At 35.4% G+C, this 24,062-nt stretch overlaps 1 protein-coding gene and 1 long non-coding RNA gene across 2 annotated transcripts; one reads left to right on the top strand and one right to left on the bottom strand.

Moving 5' to 3' along the window:
* Positions 1-3,018: 3,018 nt before the first annotated feature.
* LOC114271703 (microsomal glutathione s-transferase) lies at positions 3,019-5,406 on the bottom strand. The gene is made up of 4 exons (XM_028213314.2): positions 4,964-5,406; positions 4,789-4,864; positions 4,533-4,705; positions 3,019-3,340 (listed from the first exon to the last, which is right to left on the bottom strand). The coding sequence occupies exons 1-4, from the start codon at positions 5,074-5,076 to the stop codon at positions 3,265-3,267; spliced, it is 438 nt and encodes a 145-aa protein (XP_028069115.2). The 5' UTR covers positions 5,077-5,406; the 3' UTR covers positions 3,019-3,264.
* LOC145789709 (uncharacterized) lies at positions 3,334-4,915 on the top strand. The gene is made up of 2 exons (XR_014327944.1): positions 3,334-3,635; positions 3,798-4,915. It is a non-coding gene; the product is annotated as an uncharacterized LOC145789709 (long non-coding RNA).
* Positions 5,407-24,062: the final 18,656 nt, after the last annotated feature.

The raw sequence follows: 24,062 nt of genomic DNA, 5'->3' as shown, positions 1-24,062 counted from the left end.
GGACTTTTAGATAATTAACTCAAAAAAACATTTGTTAATGGATTTAAAATAATTGTATATTTTTTTTATAAAATTACATTTTATTTTAACTGGTGGTGTTAGCTTTTTGGGATAACTTAAATAAGTACTTTCTTTTTTTGAACATTTTATTTGTAGTGATCTTTTTCTAAAATTATGTTAAAATATTTTACTTTCTAGGCCTGGCTTATGTAAACAAATCTTAAAAGTCATTTTTTTTTAAATTCAAAAAAAATAAAAAGGTAAAATAAGCCCAAAAAAATCACTATTTTTTATTTATTTTGTCTTTTTAAAAATTTTTCAATTCTCCTCATTAAATAAGATCTAGAAACCTAAAGATTTTTGAAATATTTTATTAAAAAAAATACTAAATATGAAAACAAAATAACAGCAAACCCATCAAAAAAGCAAACTACCAACAATTGTTGGACTATTTTTTATGATTTTAGATAGGAAGAGATTATTGATAGAATTATGAGAGGTAAATTATCTGATGAAATTAGATGTGATGAATGATTAAATATATGATATAATTATAGAGATAAATTAAAAAGATTAGATAGAATGAGTAAGATATTTGTTTAATTATGATGTGATGAAAAGAAATAATTATTTTTAAGAGCTAGATTGATGGGAAAAATAATCTAAAAATGCAAAATCCTACTAATATCACAATTCAATTCAAATTGTTTAATCCATAATTTTTTTTCACATTTAATCCCCATATTAGTATTAAAGTTATTTGGTAAACAAATAGCGTAATTAAAATATATATGAGACCTGACTATTTCACATCCTTTATCCTCTCTCATTATCACACAATCAAACAACATAAACCATTGTAAACAAACAAGGAACTAAATAACATGTGAAAACCAATAATGCCCCATTCCTTATCTCATTTTTATTTTGCAATCAAATAATGAAAACTGTGATAAATAAATAGCGGACTAAAAAATATATGAGATCTAACTATTCCCTCCTTATACTGACTAAAAAACATATGAGATCTAACTATTCCTTCCTTATACTGACAGTGCCGGCCCTGGGCAGGGCCAACAAGGCCATGGTCTAGGACCCCTCAAAATAGACTCAAAAAAATGACTCATTCTATTATGATTTAGTGTAATATATTAGATATGTTTTAAGTTTAAAAAAAAATTAAAGAAGATCCAAACTAACTTAAAATAAATTGACCCATTAAAAAATTGAAAGGCCCATTCAAAAAAAAATTAACATTGTTATCAATTGAAAATAAACTCAAAAAAGGGTCCTCCTATTATAGTTTATTGTAATATATTAGGTATATTTTAAGGGGGATGCACCAATAAATCCCAAATTAATAACTTATGCACTGTTTAGTCCTAAAAGTTTTCTTATAGACTGAAAGGTCCCATTACAATGTTAATAACATCAGATACAATGTTAATAACATCAGAGTCATGTTACAAACATTGGATTTCAAACATCTAATGTTCATCAAATTTCAATAATGTTTGAAAATATAGGATGAAAAACATCTAATGTTCATCAGATTTCAATAAATTTTGAAATTATAGAATGAAACATCAGATCATTTACATCATTCACATCATGTTAATGTAAAAATGGGACTAAATGGAGCATAAGAAAACTTTTAGGACTAAATGGTTCAACGTTTCAAAAACTAGGACTTATGGGTAAATTTTCCATATTTTAAATCAAAAAAAAAATTAAGGAAGACCTAAACTAACTTAAAATAAATTGATCCATTAAAAAATTAAAAGATCCATTTAAAATAATTAGCATTATTATCCATTGAAAATAATTTTGCAAAAACACTAGATTATGCAAGTATGATTAATTTATTTGCTTCTAAAAATGAAAGAAGAGCGAAGATCAAGCGACACTTATTAATTGTTGTAATGTAATATTAAATATTTTTTGTGATTTTGACATAATTTTTTTGTCTTTTATTTTCATTTTTTTTTTCTTCATTCAATGAAAAAAAAAATATGAAAGGCCAAACTATTCCCATTCTTTGTCTCTCCTCCCTCATTTATTCTACAATCAAATAACGAAATATTTTTAAAATAGGCCAAACTACCGCCTCACCTCTTATCCTCCATTAGTGGGCGCAATCAACTGTACCTTTAGGTCATGTTTGTTTGGGTGGACATGAGCTTGGGATTGGACTAATAGTCCAATAAAATTATTAATCCGATGTTTGGTTAAACAATTGAAGTACGGATTAATTATTTTAAACTTGACTATTAGTTAAGATAGGATACATAATCCAACGGATTGGTAGTCCTAGGACTATTAGTCATAGGGATACTAATCCAGTCCGCCCAAACAAACATGGCCTTAGTGCTTGCTTGCTAATAAAATCATTGATAACATTTGCTCACATTTTCAAGTCAACCATGTAGCCCTTTTGATTTTTGTTACAATCAAATTATATAATTATGATTATTCATGTTTTAAAAACAAATTTGTAAATCATCTACACAATAAACTTAAAGGTGAAGGTCCCATATGGCGTGGGGAAAAGTTTTATTTTTGTTACAAACTCCTCAACGGATACGGGGTACTATTGTGAGTATGGCACAACAATACTGTGTGGCCTATGAAGACTTATCCCAAATTTATTTTGATGATTCAAATTATTCTTATTATAAAATTAGTCAAGTAAATCACTCATGAAAAAATCAGATTAATTATATATTTGTAACCCAAATTCAAGTTCGATCATGAAATTAAAGATATTTGACTAACCTAATTTTTTTACATGAATGATATATGTTCAATAAATTTTATAATATGAACAATTTAAGTCATCAAAATAAACTCGGAATAATGTCCCAAGAAGGCTCACAACACACAGCAATAACCCCAGATCCCCTCGTCTATTGGGTTCACACACAACCACTAAGTTTGACTTTTTTGAATTCAAAATTCCCCACCTTTGGGGTGAACAAACCATAACTGAGAAATATAAATCAATTTAAAAGGAGAGGATTGTCATTCAAATTTAGTAAATTCTGTAATTCTTTTCAACTCACGTCCAAAACATCCATGTTCTCACATTATTAATAGTAAAACACAACCTACACAAAGTGGCAACATCTTGCTTAAAGCCTACTCAACTTTAACAGAAAAACCAAAATACACAAAAGCATGAAAGCTGTAGAAAAACCAAAAACAAAAAACAAAGGTGACTGAGGATGCAAGGCAAGGACAAACTGCTGAAGCTGCAGGCGCTCTTTACGCAATGAGAAGATTAATCCCGCATGAAATTGCACAGATCATAAGCCCAAATAATGCTAAGAAACCGTATTTTCTGCAACCAAACAAAAAATTCATTCAAATCTATAACAACTACAACGATTCTTGTCATGAATTCTTCACATGATTAGTCTATTTAGGCAAAAATTATGTAGTAGGTCAGAAACAACACATGTCCGTGTGCCTAATTCAATGATAATTTATATTTGGTCCATCATTTTCTTGATTTTAGAGGCATACATTCATTTAACCCTATTTGTTCGGCACACTGCCAACATAGAATTTCTAAAAGACAGGATAATTCATTAGGGCATAAAAAAGTTTCATGCACTTTTTTATGATTTTCTTATGTTGTGTTTGGTTGGGGGATTTGGAGAGGGATTTGGAAAGGGAAATGGAAAAGGTAAGTGAAATGTGAATAAAATATGTATATATTTCACATAATTTCACACACTTTTTCCCTTTCCATTTCCAAATCCCTCTCCAAATCCCCCAACCAAACACACCATTAGTAAAAAGACAACCATTAGATCACATGTTCATATCAAACAGCTCAAGTGTTGCTCAGTCCCATCCTCCTTAATCCCTATCCCATACCACCTTTCTACATAAGATGAGTCTCTCTAGGCCTCATAGACGTATTTGGAACAAGAGTGCAGATGGGGACAGAAGATATGATCTCTATAAAACATTATACATTGAAAGATCCAAAGTTCCAAACATAATAGTCTCATCAAACAACATAAATTGAATGACCCAAAGTTCCAAACATCCTAGTATTAAACCATATAAATTCAATGATGAATCATTAGAGAAGTGTTTTTGGGATAAGAGAACAAGCAAGATGAGAATTAGAGTATCTAGTCTGGTATCATCAAATCAAAATTGAATGATCCCAGCATAGCAGCATCACACAGTATAAATTGAATTATCCAACCAAGAGAGTTTTGACATTTGGCATGTGATGATCTACTTTTTGGTCACATCAAACAGTCTAAATTAAATGATCCAACCAAAAGAGTTTTGATATATGGCATATGAATATGATCTACTTTTTGAACTTCAATGCAAAATTTTGATTCTATCATTCACATCTCTATTTGCAGACTAGAACAGTCCTAAAAAGAAAATTGATACACATACCTAAACTTGTACATAGAATTAACACGTGCTTTGATTTAAAATGAAAAAATCACAAAATTCATAGCATTAGGTGGAAAATAGGGAGCTGATGAATAGTTAATTACCCAATGGTAATGCGGTTTTCGGGATTGCCGGTGGCGTAGCCGGTGAAATAGAAGTAGCGAGCGACGACATAAACCAATCCGAGCGCAGTGGAAATGAGGGGATGCCTAATTCCTCCCAGAATCATCAACGTGAAGAACAGAGGCATCATCTCCAGCGAGTTCTGGTGCCCTCTCTGCTCAAATCATTCATCATTTCCATCAATCAAATCATATTCTAAAATATCTGAGTCAAAAATTGAAGAGAAAAATGCAAAACCTGAACGCAATTGAAGATCTTGGCATCCTTGTTATCAGATTCCAAAGCATACATGACCGGATAAAACACCTTGTACCTGTAAATCAAACCAAAAAAAACAAAAACAAAAACTCACAATTACAAAAACTATTTGATTAAACTGTGATTTGAAGAAAAAGGTTTAAGAATTACGAACTTCTTGCGGGCTTTGCCGACTTGGCCAGCCATCCAGAAATTGAGGAAGCAGTAGAGAACGATTGTGAGAACAACGTATCCGAATTCTCTCGGAAGCAATTCAACTCCGGCCATCTTTTCCGATTTTCGATCCAAACGTTTCTTTGATTTCGATTGACTTTTGGTATTTAGCGAAGCGTTGTAACTCCTCCTCCATTGTAAATTGGGTCAATAAATATATATAGACGTTTTTTTTGGTTTTTTTTTTTTTTTTTTTTTTTATTTTGGGTGCTGTAAACGTGGTGGTTGCTAGTATGCTATTTTTTTTTTTTTGTTGGTATTATATTTATTATTTAGTGTAGTAATATTAATTATAATATTATTATTGATTTTATTTATTAATTATATTATAAATATTAAAAAAAATTATATTATATTATATCATTAATTAATTATAATATTATTATTGATTTTATTTATTAATTATATTATAAATATTAAAAAAAAATTATATTATATTATATCATTAATTAATATATATAATATTATTTTAATTTTTCTTTCTTCCCAAGGCAGTTTATATGGTATTTTTTTATGGGGGTTTGACTCGGATAATGATGTGCTCACTGCTCACACCACCACCGCTAATGCAATCGTCCAAACACACATGAACATTCTGGAAAAGCCTACACACGGGAGCGTCTTTTTCTTTCCTTTTTTTCTTTTTTACTTTTATAAAATAAATTACAAATACATACATTTGTAATTTATCCGTTTGGCAAGAAAGTTTGGGGCTATTTTAATCACAAAAGATAAAATAAATTATTTTATTCACAACAAACAAAATATCACAACCAACTCATAATTATTACTCTTTTATCATAAAAAAAGTCAAAAATCAAAAAGTCCTTCCTAAACTAAGTTTTTTAATCCAGATTAAAATAGTTAAAAAAGTCAAAAAGTCAACCCACTTCCCAAACAGAAGCTTAATTTTTTTTCTTCATACGGTAGCACGTTAAATGAAAGGGTCGCAGTCGTCTTATAAATTTAAATATTAAAATTTTAATTTTCTTACTATTTTAATAGACAATTATATAAAATATTAGATCAATTATCCAACTATATAAAAAAAATAATGATATATGTATCAATTAATATATTAATTAGTGTATCAATTGATGATGTGATATAATTAAAAAAAATTAATATTTGTAATTTGTATAATGAACGAGGTCAATAATAATATTACAACTGGTGTTGATACACTAACTAATATATTAATTGATATCTGTAGTACCACCGTATAAAAAATGCCTCATGCTAACAAGTGTCTGAGACACTGGATAAGGTGCATTAAATTGTATATTAATTGAAATTATTACATGCTAGTGATGGCAAAAAAAAAAAAATACAAATTCATGGAATTATGTATAATAAGGATAAAAAAGAAAGTGTATTAGTAAAGTGGAATAGAAATAGCAATTTACTTAATTTTTGTTCAGATATTTATATAATTAATTTTTGTTCAACAATTGATATTTGAACAAATAAAATGGTATGAATTAAGAAAAGAATACTAAAAACACATTAATTATTAGTAAATATTACTTCACTATCTTAGTCTATGAATCCTTTCATTTTAACTCCTTCAATTATAAAAGTATATCCCTTTGATTCTTGCAAACCTCTTCTAGACTATCTCTTAAAAATATGCATATTTGTATAATTTTTATAATTGAAAGAGTCGATATATACGAATTTATAAATAAAAAGACAAAATAATATTTGTTAAAAATTAAAAGAATTTTGACGTAATTAATATAAAAAAATGGTGTGCAAATAAAAACTCCCACTGTGCACACGAATGATGCGTTGTAGAAATGACAATTGGAGCAAGGGCGAAAAATTGAATGTAAAAAAGAAAGAAAAAAAAAATTCATAAATTGAAATAAAAATTGAGAAAATTAAAGATACATTCTGTTACCGTTTGATTGCTAATCAAAATTTTTGAAATTTAAATCTTAAAAACACAATAATTTTTTTTTAACATGAATGGTTAAGAATAACCTTAAAATTCTTTTTCCAGAAAAAAAAAACAAAAACAAAAACAAAACAAAAAATACATTTTCCACAATTCTCTCTCTACTCTCTTCTTTCTCCACATAAGACATTGTCACCTATTGATTCCACCTCAATTTCCATCCACCATCATCTCTTCATCGTTGTTCGAACTTTGTCAGTCCAAATCTGAAACATCGTCCACTGTCACTGCTCCAAATCAACATTCATGTCATCATCACTATCTGTGGGTGTTGATTTCTGACCACTCAACCAAAGAAGGAACTCAACTGGAGAGTACCGGTATAATCGATTAAGCCCAACAACCTGTAATAAGAAGATGAGAATTCCCGTGGTGGTTCGTCCACCAGGGGGCACTCCGACAATCAAGTCAGTAAATCATATCTCTCATAGATATCAAAACAGTACTTAAACTCACAAGTAAAAGGATCACAAATAAAAGCCTACCTCAGACCTACGGGGTGCCTCACTTTTATAATGGTCAGTGTCCAACTTCCCCTAGAAGTCTCACTTCATGGGACTCTATTATTTACAAGGATAACATCTATCACAACTTCACACTATTCAGATTAAGATGAACTTCCTTAAGAGTCTCATTTCTATCCAAATAGGTAGTTTGATGTCATCTAAGACTCTAGTCCTCTATCCAAATATCTCGGATTCCGGTATTACCGCACCATATCTCGGCACCATGGTCCACCTACGCAACACCTCGACCATGTGGACTATCCAAAAAATATGTCCCCACAACTGCCCCCCAGGTTCTATTACTTCGGCAACCTGATGTGATGGAACCTACATCGTTTCATCTTTCAACATGTTGGCTAAACAATATGTTAGAAATACTCTTCCGACCAAAATCATGACTCGTCGACGTAAAGAAACAAGGACTCAAACGTCCACTCGTCAAGAATCAAGAACCATCATGTTCTATCTCATCCAGATCCATCATCTCGACAGAGATCGCACTACTAGTAGAGATCATAACTTGCTAACATCAAGATCCTAGTATCAACTCATCAGGAACCAAGAACAAACAAGTTTTGCCCCCATCCAATTTCAACATCTCAACCGAGATCAACATTTCAACCAAGATCAACATCTCAACTAAAATCATCATGTCAACCAAGATCGTTATATCAACTGAGATCGCACTTCTCAATCAAGATCATCATCAGATTGGAGCATACCAATCACGTTCCCATCGTGTCGCATCAGTTCTACCTGCCGCCGCCTGATGTTAGCGCGGGCACGTCAGGAATCGAAATTATAACTTTTTGCCATCTTTTTCCAATTCTAGCAAAACCTTTTCATTTTCTCATTTCGTCTCTACTTGTGCCTTTAGACTCTCTTTCTTTTGGCCTCTGCAAACCATCATCATTGTTCTTGAAGCATTCATTACTATGAATACTCCATTCGTGCCCAAGGTTCAAACTCTACCAGCTGAACCAGACTAGCAACCAAGCAATTCATCAATTGCTCTACGCATTAACCCACCATCTCAATGTCAATGAAAACACCGACATAGCGACAATCCTGCTGCCAGGACTAGGAGCAGGAAACACCAAGGTCCTAAGCTTCTAGCCTACGACCTTGACAAACCTTCAATCGCCATATATGTTGCATGCTAATGAGTAACCATCGCCGTAACCAATGATAACATGTCTCGCCGACCACTTGTCGTAGAAAACTTTCTTTGCTGACATCCCTGATGTCATAACTGTACAATCCACTCCATCTCCTTATAGTCAATCCAACATGCTCATGCCTCTAGCAATTCAATATCTCGAAAGAGAAGCACATGAAACAAGAAGACCAAGTTACTACTGCCAAAGCCGAGGCCATTGCCAATGCCACTGAAAACAAAGTTGTCGAAGTTGAGAATAAACTAGCAAAGCCACTAACCAGCAAGGAGCGGATGCCAAGGCCTACTTTGAGGGGCAGGCCAATGTGCGAAAATAATTCAACATGGCCTGCAACAAAGGCTACTATCTCGGCTGGATGGCAGCCCTCAAAAAGCTGTCTGTCCCCGAGGACTCACTCCTCCATGACATCAGTCAACTCAATGTCCCTTTCCCTTTCTCTCCTAATCAATTTTAGAATGAGGTCGAGGAAGCAAAAGAGGCCGACAACGAGGAGACCGGAGACAAGAAATAGACCGAGGCCGAGGTTACAAAGAGAGTATCTGAAGCTGTTGCTGGGGCCAAGTTCCCTACTCTAAATGTTCAAGCCCTAGATTTGATTGAGGAGGATGGGGATGAGGTCTCCAAGAGCAACTCACCAAAGAAAGCCAACACTTCTGAAACCGAGATCACTGCCACTACAAAGAGCTTGGACCAGACTCTTTTGGAAATTGAAGCCGAAATTGTGGCTAAGAAGTCTGTCCAATTGTCTGCAGAGACCGAAACAATGCTAACAGCCAATGTTGAACAGTTTGAGATCAATGCATAAGATCCTAGTACTTTGGAATTTTTCTTTCCATTGTACTTTTTTCTTTGTAGTTGTATTTTCTTCTCTGTTTTGAACAGTATCTGTTTTGTCGAGTCGATGTGCCTATTTATGTACTTGAACAAGCTGTCTATTTTCAATGCAAGTCTTCTCTTTTCTTCTAAGTGTTGAATATTGCTTATATGTATGCTTTCTATATCTTCTTTGTCTTGTATATTTTTTCATACGTAGAATTTTTCTTAACTTCCCAAGTCTGACAACTTGGTTTCTTACCTTGGATCCCAAGACCTCAGATGCATCCAAATCTTAGATGACAACTCGTGTCAGTTATCTCGGCCGAATTGCACTTATAACATTTTTCCATCAACTTTTTAGAAGTGTTATTTCTTCACTTATACTTGCTGTTTTCTGGCAAGACTTCACACTTCCAAGTCTAACAACCTAGTTGGGTATTTCGGATAATTACACTTCAAATACAGTAAAGTACTGTCATCTCGGATTGATTTATCTCGGATAGTATCACTTGTCAATGATCTCGGAAAACATCAATTTGCAAATTTTTTCAAAAAATTTCACAAGTGTTATGCTCATTCCCACTTCTTGCCTCCTATGTGAACCTGAGTACCACTTATGTTCACATTAAGGACGCATCACATGGTTATCGCTTAAGTCTCTCTTAGACATTCTTTGGCTGAGGTCATCATGTTTGGCTCGCCCAAATAAAACACTTAAGGCTTAACCTTAGTGCACCGAGAGTACAATACTCCTCGACTTTCTTTTCAAACTGACCAAGTCATGGCCAGTTTTGCCTTGTTTCATGCTAAAACATCATAGACTTAGTTCAACTCTACCATCAAGGAAAGTCTAAACTAGTCGTCATGTTTCATGTCAAAACATCGTAGACTTAGTTTGTAACGCCCCCAAAATACACAATAGATACAACCCAAAACATACATTAATAATCGCATGAATCATAGTAAATAGTCCTTTCATTACATAAAGTTAATAATACAAAAGAGTTTGACAGAAATAGATGCCCTATTGGCTTACACCTTTCCAAGCCTTGGCTTTGTTACAACAAAATGAGCTTTGCTCAATACACATTTAGCCATAGGCTATACAAAATAAACAAAATATGAGGCTCTTGCTTCCCAAAGGCCCCTCCAATGCTATTGCCTTGGTGTAGACATGCCATCATTATCTGAAAATGTTATTCCCAAATAGGGTGAGCCATAGCCCAGTAGAAATCATCTAACACAGTATATGAAATTTAACAAAGGTATAAGTACAAGTGCATAAACAATGTTTGTGATAAAACTTTTCACGATTTTATATACTCATAAGATATCAATTTCAAGTCTTAAATCCATTTATTTTCAATTCATGTTTTGTTCACTTATCTGTTTCCCTTCATGAGTCAGTTTCGTTGTTTCTCAATAACCGAACTGAGGCTACAACTCAAAAATGTTCAAATCCTATAACACATATTGCATAAACACTTCAAACTTCTATTTCACGGATATTTTGTCCGTTGGCAGCTGTCAAACGGGACCCATGTTAACGTAGGCTATAAAAGCACTACAATTGTCATTTTACGGATAATTCGTCCGCGGGCTAGGAACCCATGAATAGTTTCGGGACTTTCACCCAAGATACTCCGGCCAACTTAATTATAATATAGTCCATCTCCTTTCTCCTCCCAAACAATCATTCATATATATGCAATGTATTTAAACACAAAATCAAACAATGGAACACATCCCCTTTCAGCTCTCACATATTCATACATGTACAATGTATATAACCATAGTCATATTCAATGATAAACAATAAGAGATTAGTTTCAATTTACCTAATTCTCATGCAATTTGAACAACAATCAATGTTATTTTTCACCGATAGCCCAATACAGTTATTTCTAGACAGATATTCAATCTTAAACAGATAGTTTATTCAAAACTTCAAAAAGAATAAGTTAATACATAATCAATTCTACCATTCATATTAATACCCTCCTAATTTCACATTTTCAATGCCAATTTCAATTATTTGTACAAAGTAATAATTTAATCCAATTAAGGCAATTTTTCCATTTTTTCCAAATATTAGCCAAGTGTCAAAATCATCAAATTAGTCATAACACAACATTATTTTCAACCCCACAAGCATTTATTTCATATTCAACAACAATCCCTCTTTCCATATTATACCCAAACCCTAAGTTTGCTTATAACACCCTCAAATCACATCATTGTTACACAAGATACATATAACTAAGCTAAATATCATATGAAGATATAGAAAAGATCCATACCTCAAAGGAAGAAGATGAGTCAAACAAGAGAGAAACTCTAAGAATGCCGAAACCCACTTCTATTCGGATCAAAATGTAGATCTTAAGATGCTCTACCTTTTCTCAAGGGAGGGTGAAAAAATCAATGGATCTAGATGAAATCTAAGAGAGAATGTGAATTTTAGAGAGAGAGACTCAAGAACAAGCTTTTTGGAAAGTTTTAGAAAGTGAGAGAGAGAAAAAAAAAAAGTGATTCAAAATGTTATCTTCTCGGACTGTTATATACGTAGTCCGCTCGAGCGTAGAAAGCCCCACTTGAGTGTCAGACACAAGGCTCTGCTCGAGTGTGAGACTGGATGCTCGAGCGTCCAATGATGCTTCAAGCATTTGTAGACCTGCAAAAAGAAAACTGAGAGTTGACGAATCCCGCTCGAGCGCGAGAATGGCCGCTTGAGCAAAGAGACAAAATTTGTGAAATCTGGGCAATAAAGGTTTTGAAAAACAAGCAACCAACCTGTTCCAAATGCACAACCATAACCCGAAAGCCAATTCTAAAGGGGTACAAAGGGAATAAGAGGTAAACAACAATATAAAAACATTAAACCCAAGTCCGGAATACAATAGATAACGGGTCAAAAATTGGAATCGCTATATAGTTTAACTCTACAAATAAGGCAAGTCTAAGTTATTCGTCATATTTCATGCCGAAATATCACGAACTTAGTTCAACTTTACCATCATGGAAAGTTTAAGTTAGTCGTCATGTTTCAATCAGAAACATAGCAAACTTAGTTCAACTCTACCATATGGCAAGTCTAAGTTATTCGTCATGTTTCAATCAGAAACATCGCAAACTTAGTTCAACTCTACCATATGACAAGTGTAATTCAACTCTACCATATGGCAAGTGTAAGTTTATTCGTCATGTTTCAATCGGAAACATCACAAACTTAGTTCAACTTTACCATATGGCAAGTCTAAGTTATTCGTCATGTTTCAATCGGAAACATCGCTAACTTAGTTCAACACTACCATATGGCAAGTCTAAGTTATTCATCTTATTTCAATCGGAAACATCATAAACTTATTTCAACTCTACCATATGGCAAGTGTAATTCAACTCTACTATATGGTAAGTCTAAGTTATTCGTCATGTTTCAATTGGAAACATCGCAAACTTAGTTCATATGGAAGGTGTAATTCAACTCTACCATATGGCAAGTCTAAGTTATTCGTCATGTTTCAATCAGAAACATCACAAACTTAGTTCAACTCTACCATATAGCAAGTGTAATTTAACTCTACCATATGGCAAGTCTAAGTTTATTCGTCATGTTTCAATTGGAAACATTGTAAACTTAGTTCAATTCTACCATGTGGCAAGCGTAATTCAACTTTACCATATGACAAGCCTAAACTGTTCGTCATGTTTCAATCGAAAACATCGCAAATTTCGTTCAACTCTGTCATATGGCAAGTGTAATTCAACTCTACCATATGGCAAGTCTAAGTTATTCGTCATGTTTTAATCGGAAATATCACAAACTTAGTTCAACTCTACCATATGTCAAGTCTAAGTTATTCGTCATGTTCACCATAGGAACATCGTCATAAGACTATTCAGTTTTATCGCACAATCATGGATTCCAACAACATTTTCACGCTTCTTTACATAGGCTTCGGCATCCTTTTGCATGTAGGACCACCAGAATCCCTGTGATATAGCTCTGTAGACCGGGGATCTGCCCCCTGCATGGCTTCCATGTACTCCTTCATGGATCTTATATAAAAAGCCTTTAACCTGGGAAGGATGTACACATCGCAATAGAGGTCTAGTAAAAGTCCTTTTGTATAGATGGCCTTCTGCCAACAGGAAGAACCTGGCCGACTTCAGTTTGATCTTGTGTGCTTCCTCTTTGTCTTCTGGGATCTAGGATCTGCTCACTTAGATTGAGCTCTTCTCTTCTAGGACCTACTCATCTAGTCTAAGAACTTGTCTTCTGAGATCTGAGATCTGAGATCTGCTCACTTAGGCTGAGCTCTTGTCTTCTCAGACTTAATCATCTAGGCCAAGATGTTCTCTTCCAGGATCTGGGATCAGTTCATTTAGGCTGAACTCTTGTCTTTTCAGACCTGATCATCTAGGCCGAGATCTTGTCTTCTGGATATGGGATTTGTTCATTTGGGCTAAGCTCTTGTCTTCTCAAACCTAATCATTTAGGCTGAAATCTTGTCTTCTAGGATCTATGATCTGCTCACTTAAGTTGAGCTCTTGTCTTCTCGAACCTAATCATCTAGACCGAGATCTTGTTTTTTGGGATCTGAGATCTACTCACTTAGGCTGAGCTCTTATCTTCTCGGACCTAATCATTTAGGCTGAGATCTTGTCTTCTAGGATCTGGGATCTGAGATATGCTCACTTAGGCTGAGCTCTTGTCTTCTCGGACCTAATCATCTAGGCCGAGATGTTTTCTTCCAGGATCTAGGATCTGTTCATTTAGGTTGAACTCTTGTCTTCTCAGACCTAATCATCTAGGCCGAGATCTTGTCTTCTTGGATCTAGGATCTGCTCACTTAAGTTGAGCTTTTGTCTTCTCGGACCTAATCATCTAGGCCAAGATCTTGTCTTTTGGAGCTGGGATCCGCTCACTTAGGCTGAGCTCTTGTCTTTTCAGACCTAATCATCTAGGCCGAGATCTTGTTTTCTACAATCTGGGATCTGCTCACTCAGGCTGAGCTTTTCTCTTCTTGAACCTAATTATCTAGGCCGATATTTTGTCTTATGGAATCTGGGATCTGCTCACTTAGGCTGAGCTCTTCTCTTCTCTGACCTAATCATCTAGGCTGAGATCTTGTCTTTTGGAATCTGGGATTTGCTCACTGAGGCTGAGCTCTTCTCTTCTCGGACCTAATCATCTAGGCCGAGATCTTGTCTTCTAGAATCTAGGATCTGCTCACTCAGGCTGAGCTCTTCTATTCTCGGACCTAATAATCTAGGTCGAGATCTTGTCTTTTGGAATCTAGGATCTGCTCACTCTGACTGAGCTCTCGTCTTCTCAGACCTAATCATCTAGGCCGAGATCTTGTCTTCTGGAATTTGGGATCTGCTCACTCAGGTCGAGCTCTTCTCTTCTCGGACCTAATCATCTAGGCTGAGATCTTTTCTTCTGGGCACCAGTTTTGGTTGCTGGTGCTGACATGTCCTGTAATGGGGATGACCACTGTCTGTAGATCTGTCAGCATAAGGTTGACCACTGTCTGTAGATCTGTCAACTTATTTGCCATGCCTTTTAGTTTCCTTGTCTTTTCTTCAGCATTTGTCCTTCCATACCTGAAGGTCGCTTTCATGGTAGTACTCATCTCAGCTACCCTTTTTGTTCCTTTCCCGGCCTTTGGCAACATTATTCACCTCAGGATTCACTTCTTGCATTTTTCCGTTATGGTCCCTTCCTTCAGTGTTAGGATCTACATGCTCCTACTCCTCACTGTGAATGTCGTCCCTAATCCTCATTTCCTGTCCGTTGTTGGCCATTCATCCTTACTAAGTTTCCACAGATGATGCCAAATTATAGGTGTCGATTTCTGACCACTAAACTAAAGGGGGAACTCAGCTGGATAGCACCGGCAGAATAGATTAAGCCCAACAACCTGTAACAAGAAGATGAGAATTCCTGTGGTGGTTTGTCCACCCAGAGACATTCCGACGATCAAGTCAATAAATCTTGTCTCTCATAAATATCAAAAGAGTACTTAAACTCACATGTAAAAGCATTGCAAATAAAAGCCTACTTTAGACCCACGGGGGTGCCTCACTTTTATAATGGTCAGTGTCCAACTTCCCTTAGAAGTCTCACTTCATGAGACTCTATCCTTTACAAGGATAACATCTATCACAACTTCACACTATTCAGATTAAAATGAACTTCCTCAAAAGTCTCATCGCTATCCATATAGGTAGTTTGATGTCATTTAGGACTCTAGTCCTCTATCCAAATATCACAGATTCCACTATTACCACACCATATCTCGGCACCATGGTCCGCCCACGTAGCACCTTGGCAAACAACCTCAGCCATGTGGACTACCCAAAAACTATGTCCCCACAATTGCCCTATAGGTTCTATTACCTCGGCAACCTGAGGTGATGGAACCTACATTGTTTTATCTTTCAACATGTCGGCTAAACAATATGTTAGAGATACTTTTCTGACCAAAATCATGACTCGCCGATGTAAAGAAACAAGGACTCAAATGTCCACTCATCAAGAATCAAGAATCAATAATCAAGAACCAAGAACCATCATGTTCTATCTCATCCAGGTCCATCATCTCGACAGAGATTGCACTACTAGTAGAGGTCATGACTTGCTAGTTCAAAAACATCAAGATCCTTGTATCAACTCATTAGGAACCGAGAACAAACAAGTTCTGCCGCCATCAAATTTCAACATCTCAACTGAGATCAACATTTCAACCAAGATCAACATCTTAACTGAAATCATCATGTCCACCAAGATCGTCATATTAACCGAGATCATCATCTCAACCGAGATCACACTTCTCAATCAAGATCATCATCAGATTGGAGCATACCAATCACGTCCCCATCGTGTTGCATCAGTTTTACCCCCCGTCGCCTAATGTTTTCGCGGGCACGTCAGGAATCGAAATCATAACTTTTTGCCATCTTTTTCCAATTCTAGCAAAACCTTTTCATTTTCTCATTTCGTCTCTACTTGTGCCTCTAGACTCTCTTTCTCTTGGCCTCTGCAAACCATCATCGTTGTTCTTGAAGCATTCATTACTATGAATATTCCATTCGTGCCCAAAGTTCAAACTCTACTAGCTGAACCAGACTAATAGCCAAGTAATTCATCAATTACTCCACGCATCAACCCACCATCTCAATGTCAGTACAAACACTGACATAGCGACAATCCTGCTGCTAGGACTAGGAGTATGAAACACCAAGGTCCTAAGCTCCTAGCCTACGACCTTGACAAACCTCCAATCGCCATATCTGTTGCATGCTAACGAGTAACCATCGCCGTAACCAATGACAACATGTCTCGCCGACCACTTGTCATAGAAGACCTTCTTTGATGACATCCCTGATGTCATAACTGTGCAATCCACTTTATCTCCTTATAGTTAATCCAACATGCTCATGCCTCTAGCAACTCAATATCTTGAAAAAGAGGCACATGAAGCAAGAGGACCAAGTTACTACTACCAAAGCCAGGGCCATCGCCAATGCCGCTGAAAACAAAGCTGTCGAAGTTAAGAATAAACTAACAGAGCCACTAATCAACAAGGAGCAGACGCCAAGACCTACTTTAAGGAGCAGGCCGATGTGCGAAAATAAGTCAACATGGCCAGCAACAAAGGCTACTATCTCGGCTGGATGGCAGCCCTCAAAAAGCTGTCTATCCCCGAGGACTCACTCCTCCATGACATCGATCAACTCAATGTCCCTTTCCTTTCCTCTCCTAATCAATTTGAGAATGAGGCCGAGGAATCAAAGAGGCCAACGACGAGGAGACCGAAGAAAAGAAAGAGGCCGAGACAGAGGTTACAGAAAGAGTATCTGAAGCTGTTGCTCAGGCCAAGTCCCCAACTCTAAATGATCAAGTCCTAGACTCGATTGAGGAGGATGCGGATGAGGTCTCCAAGAGCACCTCACCAAAGAAGGCCAACACTTTTGAAACCGAGATCACTACCGCTGCAAAGAGCCTGGACCAGACTCTTTTGGAAATCGAAGCCGAAATCGTGGCTAAAAAGTCTGTCCAACTATCTGTAGAGATCGAAACAATGCCAACAGCCGAGATTGAACAGTCTGTGATCAATGTATAAGATCCTAGTACTTAAGAATTTTTCTTACCATTGTACTTTTTTCTTTGTAGTTATATTTTCTTTTTTGTTTTGAACAATATCTATTTTGTCAAGCCAATGTGCCAGTTTATGTACTTGAACAATCTGTCTATTTTCAATGCAAGTCTTCTCTTTTCTTCTAAGTGTTAAATATTGCTTTCATGTATGCTTTCTATATCTTCTCTGTCTTGTATATTTTTTCGTACTTAGATTTTTTCTTAACTTCCTAAGTCTGACAACTTGGTTCCTCACCTCGGATCCCAAGACCTCAGATACATCCAAATCTTAGATGACAACTCTTGTTAGTTATCTCGGCCGAATTGCACTTATAACATTTTTTCATCAACTTTTTACAAATGTTATTTCTTTACTTATACTTGCTGTTTTCTGGCAAGACTTCACTCTTCCATGTCTAATAACCTAGTTGGGCATTTCAGATAATTACACTTCAGGTACAGTAGAGTATTGTCATCTCATATTGACTTATCTCAGATAGTATCACTTGTTAATGATCTCGGATAACATCGATTTGCAATTTTTTTCAAAAAATTTCACAAGTGTTATGCTCATTCCCACTTCCTGCCTCGTAATATGAACCTGAGTATCACTTATGTTCACATTAAGGACACATCACATGGTTATCGCCTAAGTCTCTCTTAGACATTCTTTGGCCGAGGTCATATGTTTCGCTCGCCCAAATGAAACACTTAAGGCTTAACCTTAATGCACCGAGAGTACCATACTCCTTAACTTTCTTTTCAAACTGACCAAGTCATGGCAAGTTTCGCCTTGTTTGATGCTAAAACATCGCAAACTTAGTTCAACTCTCCCATCACGGAAAGTCTAAGTTAGTCATCATGTTACATACTGAAACATCGCAGACTTAGTTCAACTCAACCAATATGGCAAGTCTAAGTTATTCGTCATGTTTCATGTCGAAACATCACGAACTTAGTTCAACTTTGCCATCATGGAAAGTCTAAGTTAGTCGTCGTGTTTCAATCAGAAACATCGTAAACTTAGTTCAACTCTACCATATGGTAAGTCTAAGTTATTCAACATGTTTCAATCGGAAATATCGCAAACTTAGTTCAACTCTACCATATGGCAAGTCTAAGTTTATTCGTCATGTTTTAATTGGAAACATCACAAACTTAGTTCAACTCTACCGTATGGCAAGTCTAAGTTATTCCTCATGTTTCAATTGGAAACATCACAAACTTAGTTCAACTCTACCATACGACAAGTCTAAGGCTGCGTTTGGTAGAGTTTTGTAAATATGATTTGAGAATGAGTTGTATTTTGAGTTTGTGAGTTGTGGAATTATGATTTGAGTGTAGAAAATTTGTTTGGTTATGGTTATGATTTTTGAATTGAGTGTTGAAGTGTGTTTTGAATTGTATGTGGAATTGAGTTTTGAGAGTTTGATGTGACATATGAAATAAGAAAATTTGTTTGGTGATGAGTTTTCAAAATAATTTTCAGAACTTAATTCAACCTTTAATTGATAATCAAACACACAACTCATATATCGATATTCGTATTTTTTATCAACAGTCATAACCAAACTATTTATAAAATACTCAAATTAAAAAATGAATTTTTCTTCAATTAATTGTTTTTAAGTAATTTTTTTGAATAAATTTTTTTGTCAAATAATTTTTTTTTCTTCCCAATTACTTCTATGTTAATTATTTTGTGTCAATTAATTTTTGTGTGAATTTATTTTTTAGGCCTGTGCAAAGATTTTGTACAATACGTTTTTAATTTTTTTCAAAAATTTTGTTCAAGTCAACAACTTTGAAGAATATATATTGATAACAATTAATGTAAATTAGTGTGTTTAATATTTTTAAATACAAATCAATACGTAAACGTTACCAAACATTTTCATTACTTTTTCATTTATTACATTTTATTAATGTAATAAAAAACTTGGCTGAAAAAAATACATGCATTATTGTACTCTGTCTCATTACTCACCCGTGAAGGTCGAAGTTCAATTATGAAGGCCACAGATCATATAATTGGGGGAGTCAAATGAAATTACCAATTCACCCCTGTTAATTTCAGAGAGAGAACAAATTATAAAGGATAATATTGTAATTTCACGTGAAACTTACACCTATCTCCTCCTATCTATCACTGCGGAATAAAGAAAAACAGAGACGAGGACAGAAAAACTCCTGACATGGTCAATATACACGGATGTAATTACAAATGAGTAAGGAAAATAAAAAATAAAAAATAGTAAGAAATCAAAAGTAAGGAAGGAAAAAAAAAAAACCTTGGACCTTATGAACCTTGGACCTTATGAACCTCAGACTCTATATAAGATTTGAGTCTGCACCATCTTCACCATCTAGAATTCCAACACACAATCTGAGCCCGTCTCGTTCCAACATGTTCAGCAGCTCAATCACACTATAATATTCATTACATTCAATGTAGAAGGCAGTGTAGAAGGAAGAGAGAAGATGTTGGTTCATGTTAATGATAGCTTGAGAGCTGAGTTGCAGGGAGGGGAGTAGCAGGCAAAGAACAGCCACTGGGACAACCGACCGGTCATCCCGTCGATCACCCAGCCGATCATCCCGCCGGTAATCCGGTCCAGTCTCATCCGCACCCAGCTTCGCTCTGTTGCCTATCTGTTCCACTTTTCGCACCAAGATCATACATTTTTCATAAATTTTTCTTAACTTCACACCAACATCATACATTTTACTATGCATTTTTCATACATTTTTCTTTAACTTTTACATACATTTTTCTTAATTTTTTTCTTCACTTTTGCAGTCATCATGCCAAAAACAAAAAGAGCGAGACCCGAACGTGGTGAAACCTCAAACCCTGTACAACGTGAACCACAGTAACAACACCATGACTATCCAACTAATGATTTTCTCACATATCATCATGAACAAGCCTATTCACATTTCATTAATCGACCAATTGTTACGGGGAGAAAGGGAAAATTACCTTCTCAATATGATCAACTGTTGCTTGGCAAATTAGATACAATGGAATGGTTACCTATAACTAATTTACCAAATAAGATATATCCCCGTCTTGTACAATTATTTTATGTTCACTTGACATCTGGTGACCAACAAATGGAACCGTTCAGTCTGACCTCTTATGTAAAGGGGAAAGCAATCACACTCACTCTCCGCACTTTCGCACAAATTATTGGAGTTGAAACAGGAGATTTGCAATGCTATTTTCAAAATGAGGCTCAGTTAGCTAACATTGTTGATGATGTCAGTGACGTTTATACCACAATTTGTGAGAACCGATTCACCGGCACTAATTTACAAGCCAGACATTTAAAACCCCACCTTCGTATTTTTCATCGATGAATAGTTGAAAATGTCACTCCCAAAAAAGGACATTTTGATGCTGTTCAGTCATGACCCAAACCCGCCCCTATAGGTTTAGCATCGTAACCGGCCAGTAATCCTTGGATTACGGGAGGCCTCTGAACAGATTAACAAAATTAAAGGGCTAGCGGAAGCAAATACATAAATATAGTTGTCCAATGAGCTGTGCTGACTTATATGAATAGAATATTTAAAACTTTATATACATAATCAAAAATCATTCATACATTATACCCATACACATTAAAGTATTTTAAGTACAGCCAACGACATCAAATCAAGTCTTATATAAACAGAAACCACAGAACTTAAACACAGGACGCTTCGGGAACCTCCACGTGAGGCACAATGGTTGGCTGACAACGGACCACAGATCCAAACAAAAGCCTTCAGGCTCGAACTCCAGAATGCTTACCTATACATATATATATATATATACAAACAGTGAGCTAAAGCCTAGTGAATAACATTAAGGTAAAGGGGTTAGTGAACGAAATCCGAACATATCATAAGCAGAAAATAGATCATAGCATAATCATCCTCATATCAGAACATAATAATGGTACATCTCATAGAACACATCACAGAACATCTTCCGACTAGAGTAATCGGTTCCGGATACCGATTAAACCCATATCACCACAATGAAGTGGCTGACGAGATCTCGTAATTACTTGTATGTCATGGACCCGCATTTTCATACCGTCCCTCATGACTTGGGACTATCTATGGATGCCATAATAGATTTCAAACTTGGAATGTTCGTTCATGTAAACAGATAACATTTCAGAAATCATAGCTTATCATACTTCATTTGGAACATAATTCATATGAACGTATCTTTACGATAACGTTACTCACAGTGGTTCTCGCAAACGGTTAATGAATCTTCAGATGTTGACCTACAAACACAAAGGTATATAACACAACATATCTCATTATTACACATTCACATGGCGAACATAGCTTAGCTTTCTTATTACATAGGTTTCTTGTTTAACACATTGCTCAAAACACACTCTTGAATCTCATAACTTAGTACATTCTTCACTTAGTGTGTTTCTAATCCATAACCTCATTATCAAAGCTTAATTAGGTCTTAGGAATGCCTAAGATGCAATGAGGATGCCAAAACATGAATTGGAACATTTAGTCAAATTTTCTGAAAATGAGGTCTATGCTTGAGCGTGGGTTTCCCCGCTCGAGCGGACTGTAAACTCAAAAAGTACTGAATGCAAGGTTTTCACACTCGATGGGCGCTCGACCCACGCTCGAGCATGGTGCATGTATTTAGGGTTCACGCTCGAGCGTGAAAGTCTCCGCTTGAGTGCGGGTCAAATTTCTGGAAAATCCAGATTGACCTCCCAAGTTCAAAACTCAAATTCCACCATCCAAAACACATCTCTTGGGCCCTAAAACTTAAGATAACAAAGTAAACTTGTAAAACATGAAGAATTTAGGATCATTTCATAAAATCATGGCCCAAGGGTTTGCCAAAAGTTCCCAATTTCAACTTAAACTTCAAGAATGTTTATGAACACAACATGCATGGATTTTTCTTGTATCAAACTTCTCAAAACATGATCAAACACCACAAAACAACTTGAAACTTGAAGATTTCCCATAATTAAGATGAATTTCAAACATACATGAGAGAATTCTTGGAGTTCATGCTCAATTTGTGAGAAAATGCACATGCATGCATGAATTGTAACTCAAATCTTTATTCTAAGTTCAATGTACACATTCAAACTCTTAATCTTGAAGAAATTTCATGTTAAATGACTTAGTTACACAATCTAGAGGTTGTAATCTTACCTAGAGTCTTCAATAGCTAGATATTTGCACAATCTTTGATCAATTCAAACTATAGCCTTCAATTTCTCTTTAATCACTACCTTTCTCTCTCTGGAATTGCACTATCTCTCTCTCTAAAACAAACTCTCAGATTTTTGCACTAAGGGGAAATGAAAAAAATGAGCTCAAATGAGCTAAATGTGATGCATATATAGTTATGAGGCTAAAATACATTAATTAAAACATAAGGCTTGCCAAATGCAAGTTAATGAATCGTTCTGAATCAATTTTTAATAAAACTTGCCAAAAGGTTCTAAAAATTCTAAATAACATATTAACGTAACTAATTCCGAATTTAGATGCCGATAAGGCTTTCAATTTACATATTAAAGCGGAATTCCAAACAGATATTTCTACAAGTAACAGATAGAAAGCCAAATATCAAGCAAAATACATAATAAACACATAATTTATTTTAATCCTCTCATTGACATCCTTAATTACCGATTAGTGGCTAATTGTGGATCGGGGTTATTACATGTTCCATGTTTTAATGCTTATTTGTTATATTATTTTGAAATTGGACAAAAATTAGATTTATGCTTCATATTACTGAAACAAATGATGGTTGCAAAACTTGGTACTCTGACTGGCCGGTCACTACCTTTTGGAGTTTTGTTAACCACAATTTTCAGAGCGCATTATGTCAACCTTGAAGGTGAAGTAGATGTCAGAATCACTTCACCAATTTCTGAGTACACACTGACCCGAGTTGGTGGCGCTGACACCTTGATGGGCTCTATTAATTTTGAAAATGAACCAATACCTGATGAGGAAGAACCCAATGACAATGCCATGCCACCAAATAAACAACCCCAATACTGGACTGATTATTTAGCCTTGGAACAAGAACGGTACAATCAGCGCCTACAATAGGAACAACAAACGGCTAATCAGGTCAATACATTGGGTACTCGGTTCGATGAATTTGCTGCCGCTCAGAACTCACTAATTCAACAATTTGGTGAGTTTCGTGTAGACTCAGGGAGACGTGATGAAGTGACAAGGAACCGCATTGATCAGATTGACCATCGAGTCACTCAGGTGTACCATCACTACTTCTCTCTACCTCCACCACCACCTGATAATGACGATTAACTTGTTTTGATGAATGTTTAACAAATTGACACATGTTGTTGTTACATTTTATTTTCTTATTTTATTGTGGTTATTTTATTTTCTTATTTTGTTGT

This window comes from Camellia sinensis, chromosome 4, assembly GCF_055761805.1.
Source record: "Camellia sinensis isolate YWXY chromosome 4, ASM5576180v1, whole genome shotgun sequence".
In the NCBI taxonomy this organism is placed as follows: Eukaryota; Viridiplantae; Streptophyta; class Magnoliopsida; order Ericales; family Theaceae; genus Camellia; species Camellia sinensis.
The sequence above is the reverse complement of the archived record's forward strand: the minus strand, read 5'-3'. Positions and strand labels throughout refer to the sequence as shown.

What these genes read in the sequence shown, in the direction of transcription:
- LOC114271703 (XM_028213314.2), bottom strand. Translation starts at nt 5,076, where the DNA reads ATGGCCGGAGTTGAATTGCTTCCGAGAGAATTCGGATACGTTGTTCTC. An exon ending in AGATCTTCAATTGCGTTCAG is followed by an intron (nt 4,706 to 4,788) that starts GTTTTGCATTTT and finishes TGATTTGAGCAG; the next exon opens with AGAGGGCACCAGAACTCGCT. An exon ending in GAAAACCGCATTACCATTGG is followed by an intron (nt 3,341 to 4,532) that starts GTAATTAACTAT and finishes GTTTGGTTGCAG; the next exon opens with AAAATACGGTTTCTTAGCAT.